Source organism: Alligator sinensis, unplaced genomic scaffold (genome assembly GCF_000455745.1).
Source record: "Alligator sinensis unplaced genomic scaffold, ASM45574v1 scaffold499_1, whole genome shotgun sequence".
Classification (NCBI taxonomy): Eukaryota; Metazoa; Chordata; order Crocodylia; family Alligatoridae; genus Alligator; species Alligator sinensis.
Genome location: NW_005841864.1, coordinates 2,711,700 through 2,724,055, shown reverse-complemented (window position 1 = coordinate 2,724,055; position 12,356 = coordinate 2,711,700). Strand labels below are relative to the sequence as shown.

At 45.7% G+C, this 12,356-nt stretch overlaps 1 protein-coding gene across 5 annotated transcripts in view; it reads left to right on the top strand.

The window, feature by feature from the left end:
• Positions 1-6,668: 6,668 nt before the first annotated feature.
• FAM135A (family with sequence similarity 135 member A) overlaps positions 6,669-12,356 on the top strand; it is a 127,811-nt gene continuing 122,123 nt past the window's right edge. For all 5 annotated transcript variants that reach the window (XR_003096494.1, XR_003096495.1, XM_025217037.1 and 2 more), the window contains exons 1-3: positions 6,669-6,681; positions 8,401-8,486; positions 9,563-9,683. Coding sequence is in view for 3 of the 5 variants with exons in the window: in XM_025217037.1 (XP_025072822.1) it covers positions 9,607-9,683 (77 nt within the window). In the remaining 2 variants the exon portion in view is untranslated. The remainder of the gene's footprint in view (positions 6,682-8,400; positions 8,487-9,562; positions 9,684-12,356) is intronic.

The window sequence follows — 12,356 nt, the reverse complement described above, 5'->3', positions numbered from 1 at the left end:
GACTGTGTGGGGGTGGGGGGAGCTGTATGGGAGGGGCGAGTCTCCTGCCTGTCCGTCCGTCCATGTGTCGTCCCCCCCTTGGTATGATGCACAGTCCCCACTGCAGCAGTCAGCAGCGGGCCATGGGGGCACTCATGACCCACTGTAGGCAGAGACCCCTAGCGGTGTGTGGAGCCACCTGCCACCCAGGGGCTCCATGTGGCGCATGACGCTGGCCTGGCCTACGCCACTGGCACACGCCTTCCAACAAGCCCAGGCCAGCTCTTGCTGTCATCTGGGGCTCCCAGCATCACAGGCAGGAGCTGTGTCATTGGGCCGGGCATGTGCCCCATGAACCATGAGAGGCAGGAGCTGCCCTGGCTTGATGGTGCACGGCTCTTGCCTGCAGTGCTGGGAGCCCTGGGTGACAGCAAGAACTGGCTCAGTCTTGCCCGAGGGTGTGTGTCAGTGGGCCGGGCCGGTGCCATCGCTTCATGGAGCCGCCGGGCATCTCTGCCTGCAGCAGGCTACAAGATCCGTGATGGTTCTCTGCTGCTGCAGGGGGACTTGTTTGCTGTGCAGGCAGGTAGGGGGACCCACATATACCTGCTTATTGGAGACACTGCCTGGGTCCGAGCTGCTGCTGCCAGCCTTGCCCTGCTTCTGTTTGCTCCAGTGTGCTGCAGTGTTGGAGCAGCAGGGGCACACAACAGACATAGAGACACTTTGGCCAGGAGCTAGAGCGTCTCTTTGGAGGCCCTGTCTCTGGTTGCTTCAGGGTATGCTCTAGGAGCACACCACGCACCGCTTTTTTCCTGTGGGTTTTTTTTGATACTGGGATCTCCCAGTATCAACTTATAGTCCACACTGCAAATATGCAGCACGGGGAACATTTTTTCATTCCTAGCGTGCCTCTTGCAGCGTCTCAAACTACTTTGAGACGCTGCAACAGGCATGTGCTTGCTCGTCTGAATGTGGCCCATAAGGGTTTTTTGTTTTGAAATAGAAATCAAACATATATGCTCTCGTTTCTAACAAAAACAGAAGTATATACTTTGTAAAGTAAATTTAGTTTACTTAATACTTATAGAATAATTTCCGCCCTGTTAATTCTGTTCCATCCAAAACTATGCATGGAACATATGGTAGCAAGATGAACAGAGCATGCAACAAAAAAACAGAAAGGGAGGAAATAAGTTTATCCACGCCTTGAGGTCACAGAGAAGTCAGGGGAGCACACTGTATTTATTTTAAGCAAACATATAAAACTAGGAAAGCACGTTTCCTAGGAAGAATGCAGATAGAGACATAGGAAGTAGAACAAAATGTGTTTGACTGCAGTTTGTAAAGAAAACAAAGATTGAAATATAGGGAATAAAAACTTGGAGATGGGAGGAACAAAACCACATCAGTCAGTCTCATCGTCTGTAGATCCCACTCATAATCTGTTTTTCCTTTTTTTTCAATCTTCTTCAAAGTGTCAGGGTAGAGGAGGTATTGGAAAACAAACAGAACAGCTATTTTGTTATCCTTTACCAAGAGCTGTACTAACAACATGATACAGAGCTTTCCTTACCCTTTCAAGTAAAATATATTTACTTGAAATTTTCTTCCTCTGTGGAGGGGAGCAGGAGCAAGACACTGTTGTAAGAGGAGGTGTCGCTGCCAAGAGCCAAGTTAACCCTTCCCTGGCCTTGCAGCCACTGCAGTTTTATATGGTGAATTAGGATCTAAATCCCTGAAATCAGCAGCAGCTGCAGGATCAGGGAAGGGTCAACTTGGATCTTGGCAGTGACATCTGATACCTCCTCCAAGGTCTTCTCCCTGCTTCCCTTTACTGAGTGGTTGGAGCTCACCTGCCACATACAGCAGCTGCCCATGCTACTTTGTGGCATGTGGGCTGGAGATTGGCCTCTCCCGGTTCTAAATTAAAAACTGATTGAAGATTTGGACAGATGGGGACAAATAATGTTAGGAAGTTTGACTGTACCAAATTAGTACTAAAAACAGTGGGATACAAAAGTTGAAACTATGGATCTACTGTAACTGATAACCAAATAAGTGTTGTAAGTTGAATCTATAAAAGGCTGAAATATGTACCAAGGGATATGTCCTTTTTTGTTTTATAAAAATGGTGTAAAATTGTGAAAGTAAAATTGCAGAAGACAGTTAAATAAACAATTTATTGAAGATTTTCACTTCTTTACAGGCAACTCAAAATCTGTTGAGCATGATTTAGTACACTGAACGTTGAGAAGTAAGTAGTAAGGCTCAGGGTCCTTTGCTGCCACATATATGCGCATAGCTTTTTTTGCATCTTTGTAAATCTCCCACTGAAATTGGGGGACTTCACGCAGGTGCAGACATCTGCTTCTATCAATCGGATTGAATGTTTAGGCTGACTGAGTGAAAATCTGGCCTGTTGCTCTGGTAGTGTTGGAGTAATGTAGCTGTGATGGTCCAGGAATTATGTGAGGGACAAGATGGCTGTATGTGATCTCTCTCTCATTGGAAACTGCATGGTTGCGATAGACTTAGTCTTTCAGATGCTTAAACCTGATGAAGAAAGCATTGCATTCAAAAGCTTATCTAAGTTTCTCCTAATTATGCAGTTGGTCCAATAAAAGATATCACCCACAGCAATCTTTGCCTCTTGCATAAAAGTCTGCTGGTATCTAAACAATGAAAAATGATTGGTATCTCAAGACATATACCAAAAGGTGGTGGTTTACTATATAGGCTGTTAAATGTTGGTAGAATCCTGTGTTTAATGTACAGATGGTTTCATTTTGTATGACTTATATATATATTTTATCTTTGAGGAATAACTATAATTTGACATAAATCTAGTAACAAATGCTCTGCATTTTCTTAATAAAACTTGATATTTTTACCAGTAGGTTTGCTTTTGTTGGGGAAAGTAGCCAACAGCTCTTGACTTACTCTTTTCAGTATTCTGGTTCATGAAGTAAGTACAGGGTAATGACATGCAGAGCAGTTGCAGAGCTTTATAACACTAAATTAATTTATGTTAATGAGAACTGCTTTTCACCTAATGAGGTCAACACACAAGTCCATGCATGAAATTTAAACAAATGTTATTTTGTACCCTGTGACTGCTTCCCACGTGCAAGTATGAAGTGCAGGTTAAATTCTGAGGCTATCCATAAGATGAGTTGAGATGTAGGATCTCAGCAAGGACCTTTTCTGATCTCAATTTTAGACTTCGGACAGAATGAAATTCTTCTTGTAATTGCCTGTTGTGCGGGCCGGGCGCGACCCGGGCCCTTTTTTGTGCTCTGCACGGGCTGTGGCCAGCAGCACGGGCACGCGGGGTCGGAGAGGGCGCGCGTCAAGCTAGAATTAGGCACAGACTCATAGCGGTAGATTTAAAGATTGTTTACTTACACCGAAGATGGTTGCGGTGCAGGCAGGAAAACTTGCTTGAGTTACAGTTGCAGATAGAAAAGATAAGAGGTGGACTAGAGTTCCGTCCCGTGAACACTCTTCTAGCCCGTCCGGTTGGAGGCTCTAAACCGCGAGCCCGTCGTGCCAACTGAAGAAAGTACTCGTCCAAAAGAGCTCTGAATAAACTCACACGAAGTTTGCTAGGCTCCGTGGAACTTGTGCTCTGAGGTAGTCCGGTCATCTGAACAACTATGTCAGTTGTTCCAGCTGGACTCACACGAAGTTTGCTAGGCTCCGTGGGTCCGGTTCTTTTGCGCGCAGGAAGGGATACGTCTAGGAATCTACCGGCGACGGGGAGAGGCCAGAGGCTGATCAGACCTCTGTTGCCTGCTTGAAATGCTCTGGGTCCGTGAGGATCCGCAGCGCTTAGAGATCTTCACACAACGTGAAGCCTCCTCCTCCTGGTGTTCGTGGAGTCTTCCAACTTGGGCGGAAACCACTCAAGCCTTTTATACGGCTAGCAAGCCAATCGCTAGCCGCCACGTGTGAATAATTTAGAACTGGCCAATAATGGGGCTCGAATTAGCATACAAATGGCGGGAACTCTTTGCAGCGAGCACTTCTGTGCTGCAACAAAGAAATGCACCCTGCAAAGAAAGCTACTGGTGGCGGGAATTCTTTTGCACCGGGGTTCTCTTTTGCAGCAGAAAACTCCACCATGCAAAGAAGCTGCAATTTAGCGGGAACAATTTAGCAGTGCTGAAGCACACAAAACAAAAATCACACCCTTTGGGTTGTGACACCTGTCAGCAGCTTCCCCATTAAACTATGCATATTAATTCTTAACCATTTATAGTATAAAAAGCTTGGTGTTCCATTAGCTAGTCTTAATCTTAAAATTTTGCATTTATTGTTTTGTATTTGGCCTGAAGGAGGTACAATCAAATTCTGTTTAAGAAGATATGAATCTATTATTGGGGGCTGGACTTGATGACTTCATGAGGTAGGTTAGGTCCCTTCCAGACCTACTTTCTTATGATCTTGTCCTATTTTAAATGCTGTTGAGGGACTATGTGTTTGGGGTTTTTTTACCCTTCAATAGTTTTCACTGTAAACTTGCTCTTGCTCTTGAAAGTGATACTGTAGGAGAGTTATAAAGAGTATACTAGTTCACAAATAAAATGCTGTCACTAGAACTTGGCTAGCAGCTCTGATAAATAGGACTACAATAGAAACTTTTTTCTCCTCAAAGCTTTTATGGCTCTCCAGGACTATCAAAAATATGAGTAACTAATTTTAACGAATAAAATAGAGCTGGGGTTACGCAACCAGTTTCTTAGTTTGGAAGATGTTAATTTTTACAGTATGAAATAGATTCTCTATCTAGATATTCTCTTTAAAAACTAAAGTGGCTATTTAAACCCTTTGTGATCATAATATGCAAACTCTTTGTTATAGGTCAGGGGTGGGCAAAACGTGGCCCGCAGGCCGGATGCAGCCCGCCAGGCCATTCTACCTGGCCCACAGGGCCCCTAAAAAATTTAGAAAATTAATATTTATCTGCCCCTGGCTACCTGTCATGTGGCCCTTGATGGCTTGCCAAAACTCAGTAAGTGGCCCTCCGCCTGAAATAATTGCCTACCCCTGTTACAGGTTCTCTTATCTCTCTCAAACTTGTCATGCAAGTCTCAATGTAGTGTTCTTATACTAGTAATGGAATAGGAAGCTTGAAATGAGAGGCTTTGCCCTTTAGAAAGCCAGATTGCGTTATTTTCTAGGCTCTGGAATTTTGAAATCTATTTCTGATGGATTTTTTTCTTAATTCACTGTTTCTAGACCCTTGTCTTGACTTTTGTAATTGGTGTTGAATGTATTTAAAGTGAACATAATCAACTGCCAAACTGCATTGGCCACTTCAGTATTTATTCAGTGAAGGCACTCAATTTTTGGATTCTGCGAAATTTGGCATCGCCTGTGAAATCAACGGGGCGGGGGGGTAACCTTTCCACCCCCAAAAGCTGGCTTCTCAGAGGATGCCAGAAGTTCTCAGGGTGTTGTGGTAGCCTGCTGGGGCAGAAAATGGGAAAGGGGGGGCTGCTAACTGGAAGGGCTGCTGGCAAGATGGCTGCCGCCCCTGCCCCTCACTGCTGATTGTCTGTGAGGGCTGCCTGTCATGCAGGCCCACCCTTCTCCACCAATCGGTTATGAGAGGTGGGGCTGCCAGCCCTCACAGACAGTTAGTGGTGAGAGGTGGGGCCATGGGGCCCCTTGGCCACCCAGGTGTGGGGTAGGCTGCAGCGCCTTGCCTGCGATATGGTTGCCGGGCCCTGCATGCTCCCCACAAAATTGGCGAGCAGTCACCACAAATTAGAGAGGTCTCTAGTTATAGTTGAGTGAGGAGTGAAAGCAACGATGGTTTTTAGAAAGATTGCTTTTATTGAACCAGCAGTCCAAGGGAGCTTGTTGATTTAAAAAAAAAAAAAAAGTGCCAACAGAAAGAACAAAATGGAGGCAGTGACGTTCTGGCTGTCAGAGCAGCCAGTCTGCAGGAGTGTGGGGAGGGGGTAGAGAGCAGTGCAGTATGGGATCCCTAGAGGACCTACTTGATCATGGAATGCTTGGTGTCTGCACTCAAGACTGCAGTAGTTCACAGCACACCCTGTTCAAATTTTACTTAATTTTCCAGGTATGCTTTTGAATTGCTCCAAGTAGCTCCATCCCCCATGGAGGTGCTTTAAACTGGTTTAACAAGCTTGTTTATTTGATTGTTTCAGGTTTAAACTGCATTTAAACTATTCTAAGTGTCATGTGTATATGTCCCCTTATACCAGGGGTGGACAGTTACTTTGGCTGGAGAACCAATTAACAACTTTTGCAGCCCTCCAGCTGTCAAGGGTCACAAGTGTAGCCCCTCTCCTTTAGGTGCCCTGCTCCGATTGCCATCTTGGGACCGGAAGTCCCACCCCCTACCCCCTGCCCTTTGCCACCAGATGTCCCTCTCCTTACCCCTAAAAGTACTCCTTTTGGGAGGGGGGTTTGCCATCTTGGAACTGGAAAAAAAACAAATCATATACTAAAAATCAAACATCTACTATAACATCTTTTGATTTTATTTAAAAAAATATTTTGTCCTAATTTACATGTATTTGCATATCATATATAGAGGTGATTGCATAACAGCTCAAAATAAAGTTTTGTATATTGTGTGTGGGTGCATGGGTGTCTGGTGCCTCTTGAGTCAGGGGGGACATGTGCCCCCCCGACACCAGTCAGTGACCGGGGGGGGTGAGGAGGGTCCCCCAGTGGCCAGTCCTGCTGGCTGAGGGGGACTGATTTCACTCGCAGTAAAAGCATCGCCTATGCGTTACCCCTGTGTGGGTGTGGGGTATATTTGTGTGGAGTTTGTGGGGGCCTGGGTGTGGGGTTTGTGGGGCAGGTTGTGAAAGAATGAAGGGGGCCATGGGTATGTGTGGGGTAGGTGGATGTGTTGGGCCTATGGTGGGGGTGGGATTGTGGGTGGGTCTCGTGTATGTGGGGTGTAGGGGAGTGGGGGCAGCCCCTACCATGTGCCTCCTTCCCCCTCTCTACCCCTCCCCATGGCTCACAGCCTCTATTGCTGGCAGCAACAGGCAGCAGGTCTTCAGACCACTCAATGCCCACCCAGTGGTGCACAGCTCTGGCTGAGTCCCAGAGGCTGAACATGGTGTGGGGTTGGCCAGTAGCACACGCCTTCGAACCAGACCAGACTGGCTGTATGCCAGCACATGGGGCTTGCAGTGCTGTGGATGAGAGCCATGCGCCATTGGGCTGGGTAGGCTCTACGCCTTCATGTGGGGCTTTCAGCACTCCAGCAGGAAGCTGATAGAGGTGGCACGGAGTGCACCTAGCCTGATGGCACACAACTACCCATGGCTCTCAGTCCATGTGCCATTGGGCTGCACATGCTCCATGCCTCCACATGTGGCTTCCCCCTGGAGTGCTGAAAAGCCCCAGTGGAGGCATGGAGTCAGCCCAGCCCAGCTCAAAAGCGCACAGCTCCCACCTGCAGTGCTACAAGCCCTATGTGGTGGTACAGAGCCAACCTGGTCTGGTTTGCAGGCGTGCACCAGCGGGCTGGGTCGGCTCTATGCCACCACATGCAGCCCCCAATACTCAGCCCCACCCACACATGCACACCATTAGGCTGGGCAGGCTCCATGCCTCCACATGCAGCTTCCCACTGGAGTGATGGGAGTGATGGAAGTCCCATGTGGAGGCATGGAACCGGCCCAGCCCAATGGTGCGTGGCTCCTGCTTGCAGTGCTGCAAGCCCCGCGTGGCTGTATGGAGCCAGCCTGGCCTGGTGTGAAGGTGTGTGCGCCGCTTAGGATCTCTGTCTGCTGTGAGCCAAGAGTGCCCTGAGGGCCTCCTGCCTGCTACTGCTGCTGGCAGCCTCCTGAAAGCCTGCCTCCTGCTGGCTTTCAGAGGGGCAGCCGTGGACTGGTAGCAGTTATTTTTTGGAGGGGCCCCACGGGCCAGATAGAATGGCCTGGCTGGCTGAATTCGGCCTACGGGCCATATTTTGCCCAGGCCTGCCTTAGATACTTTCTGGTTCAGACAGACATGGAGGGGCAGCAGAAGTTTAATTGCTCATCTCTACAACCTATTGAAGTAATTTTGGTTTTCATTTGTAAAAGATGTTTTCGCTGTTTGAGCTGTTAAAAGTATTTCTATAAAAGGAAAGTAATCTTACATGTGTTGAAACAGGTACATTGCCTCCCAGAAATTCAAAGCATATCAGGCAAATAAAAGGCTTTGACAGCATTTTTTCTTGCATTTAAAATACTTCATAACTTAAGCATGAAATAAAGGTAGAATTATTCTTTACTAATATTTTGTAGGTAATGGATTAATAAAAACATGAGGGTGTGTCAGGAAGAAATGAGATGGGATGGAGGGCAGGGGGAGAGATCTGTTATATGCTTACTCAAAGAGATTCCATTACTAAAATCTTTCTATCTGATTTATTTTTAGTGCAAACAATATGCTTTTGATAGCAGTAATGAAGAAATAGAAGACTGGCTATTTCATGTATTAAGATGGATTATTTACAAGTGGAGGTGAGAGCAAAGATCCTTTTGGTAGTAATTTATAGGTGATTTTTAAAAAAAAAATCTACTCTTCATACAAGTCCTGAAATGGCCAAAGAGAAAGTTGTAAATGAAAGCAGAATTTTGACGTTTAGTGTATCATAGACTTTCTAGTTACCGCTTGGGATTCCTTTTACAATTTTTCAATTTCAATGGTTAAATACTATTAGATATTAAAATTCCCTTTAGATTTTGTATATATGGAAAGAACTAGACATAGCACTTGGCTAATGCCCTCTCTTTGTTCTGACCTTTACATTAAGGTTAATTGCACCTTCATTATCAGGTTTGCTGATATATTTACTTAAGTGTTGACTTCAATTGGTCATGAGACATTACTGTTCAATTGACAGATTGGTTGGAGATGAATGTCCAGTCAAAAACCTATTTATAATGCCAGGAGCTGATTAAAAAGGGTACATTGTGGCATGGTTGCACCCCTCTTTGCTGCTAAGAGCTCTGGTCTCAGCTGTCACATGCATGTGCAGTGGGCTCTGTACTGCCCGTCGCCCCTTTTCTGTGGGGATTTTTTATTCATTAAGATAAATCTTCATAAAAAAGACTCAAAAAGGCTCCTGGAGCCTCTCTGATTAAAGCATCCTGCCCACACATGATCCCAGAGCACATGTAAAAGTGCCCCATGCTCTTTAGTTAATGCTCATTAAGACTGGGTAATGTGCATTTTCCTGGTACTTCACAAATTAAGTACTAGATTTAATGAACCTTAACTAAAGTGCATTAATGCACTGTGTAGACACACCTGCGTTGTCCAAAGAAAGCTTTTCTTGCACTTCTGTCTCAAGAAAAAATATTTTTTTCCTCATCTTGCTCTAGTTAAGCCACTACAAAATTATTACTGCTATACAAGCCAAGCGAATGTAGGACGCGGATGCTGATAAGAAGCAGTGTGGACAACCAGCACTGGCTTATCTCTTTGCATCTAAACTTGGGAGTCTGTTCAAAAGGTTATGTGTCCTCCAGATCACTCTGTTCCAGAAGAGGCGTCTTGTTTCTTGTTTCAAAAAGTTTATTTTTTCTGTTTCCAGTAACTAAGGTGGTGACAAGTTTGGGCTTCTGAATTCTCATAAAAATGAGTGAAGTACAGGCCATGGTAGAATTCTCCGTGGAGCTCCACAAATTCTACAATGTGGATTTGTTTCAAAGAGGGTAGGTACTGCCTTCTCTCAAAATAAAGGGAAACTGTATTGCAGTGGATGGATGTTATTGGAAAACCTTAATGCTTAACGTTTATTATAGCATTGCTCCATGTTTTAATAATTCTTATAGATTGACTCAAGAATTGTATACTGCTCCTTACCAAAGGTAGCTGGGAAGAGCAGCTACTTCCTAGAAATTAACACAGTCTCAAGTACTTTGGGCATAAAGCTTGAGCTGCCTGGAGAGGGAGAAAATGTTGCTGATTCTGAATGGAGTTTGTTCTTATCCCAGCTCCCACCCTCTAACATTTCAGCTGCTGTAATCTCTCTTGCTTTGATTAATACAACCTTTTCTCTTCAAGTCCATTTAAAACCATGGTGCTGCTGTAGTCATCTTTCTAGTTTATCATTTTGACTCTCACTTCCTTTATGAGCTCGTACACTTTTTCTTTTATTTATCCCTGTGCATTATGCCTAGGCTTGGAAAGATTTGATTTTTATTGATAAACATTGATGATCATTGATTTCACCTGACACAGATCAAGGGAAAAATATTTCTGTTAGTAATCATTGAAATATATAGAAGGAGGATGAGAAAAAAATCAGGATGAGGTAAGGAAATCTGGGGCAGGGAGCATTGTGTGCACACATACACATCAGCTGCTGCAGGCAGGATGGGGGGGACCTGTGCCTGCGCACTGCTTAGAGCTGGGGGCTGTGCTGGTAGCGCTGTGTTTGGAGGGGCAGGGTTGTTGACAGCTGGAAGCCCAGTGCTGCCAGCTGCCCGCTGTGCCCAGGACCCAGCTGAGGATCAGGTGCTAAACTCCTGGCAAGCCTACCCTGGCCCCTGCATGAGCGGGACAGGGGCCAAACTCCTGGTGAGCCTGGCCCAGCCCCTGCGTGATCAGGCATGCTTTATTGATTTATGGGTATTTACTTTTTATATTTTAATGTGATTTTTGTAAAGCTTTTAACAGTATACTGTAACAGTCATTACTAAATTTTGTTCCCCACACCTAATTTCATGCAATCCTGAAAATTTAAATTGATAAAAAACAATAAAAATCAAAAGAAGTGCTTTCAAATAAACATTGATTTTGGCTGTCAAAATTATTAAAAAATAAAAACTGAATTCTGCCAAGTCTAATTACGCCTTAGCATGGAGGGCGGTCCAGCTTGTTTATTTTTTTATTAGGACCCCAGGCCTTCTATCTGTTCCTTTGTGTGGAAGCCCTCTCATTCCTTTTTGACAGAAGGCAGGGAAGTATAGCACCTTACAGACTAGTTCGTTAGATACTGTAACTAGACTTGTAGAAAGCAGTGTTTCTTGATAGAAGGGAACTGAAATACAAAGGATGCGGGGAGGGGAACACTGTGGAGATAGGTATAGGTGGGTTGAATAGGTTAGTAAGTTTGAAAAAGGCAGTTAACTCAGTGAGCAGCATGGGGGTTATACAAGCCAGACCAGGTAATATGATAAGAATCCTGAGTCCCTTAACACAATCCATGCTGTGGATGGTTTTTTATTCTGCAGCTTTGAGTTCAAGTCAGTTTGTGAAGTTTTGGTGTTTCAGAACAGAAGCTCTGAGGTCCATGATAGGATGTCCAAGCAGGTTATCCCAGGGAATGTCCAAGCCTTTTCTGCCACAGGCTTGTGTGTGTGATGTTAGATTGGGGTCCATTTATTCTGTTACAGGGGGTTCACTTATCCAAAGCAGACAAGAGAGGCACTGTAAGCAGGTGTATATATGACACTGGTAGAGGTGCAGGTGAAGGAACCTTGGATGTTGTTATTAGTGTTGTTTGCTCCAGTGATAACGTGGTCTTTGACAGAACTTAGCCGGCATCAGGGTCTGTGGGAAAACCAATGGATTGGTAAGAATTGGAGTTACAAAGTCTGTTTCTGGAGTGATGTCATTTGAGGCTAGAGGGCTATCTGTAATCCAAGACAGAGATGTCTCCCAAGGCTACTTTGTGATGGTTGTCACTTTGTGGGGAGAGGGGAGCTGGGAAGGGGGGAAAGAAATTAATGACGTATCTAAGGTGTTCAGGCTAGGAGCTTGGGAAAAATCTGTCCACGGGGGATTCTCAGAGCCCTGAGTTACCCCCTACTGTTCTGCTCCATGCTTGGTAGACCAAGGCACCTTAGGATAGCTCCCTACCCCAGCAAGCTTCAGCTTCACTGCATTTTATAATGTACCCAGCAGCTGCATTAAGGAGATCTGTCAGCTCCATGTGGCCCCTGCTTCTGGGCCGAGAAGAAATTGTAGATCCCTCTTTCTGTAGAAGGTAGCCTGGAATATCACTTGCCCAGAAATCACTCTTTTCACAGGCAATCTGTAAGGAGACAAACAATAGCAGAGTTTATTACATAGAAGAAAAGAGTTATGCAAGCAAACCAGACCAGAGTTTTGGAGATGGAACAGCTGGGCAAGCGGTGGCAGCACCTGCATCCCATGCCACCCCACCCTGGTTGGGCAAGCAGTGGCAGTGCCCACATCCTGTGCCACCCCATCCTGGTTGGGTAAGCGGTGGCAGCGCCTGTATCCCGCATGCTGCCCCCCCACCCCGGGTTGGGCAAGTGGCGTCAGCGCCTATATCCAGCTGAGCAAGCACGGCAGTGCCCACACCGTGTGCGCCCCCCCCCCCACCCCCGCCCCAGCTGGCCTATCGGCAGGCGGCG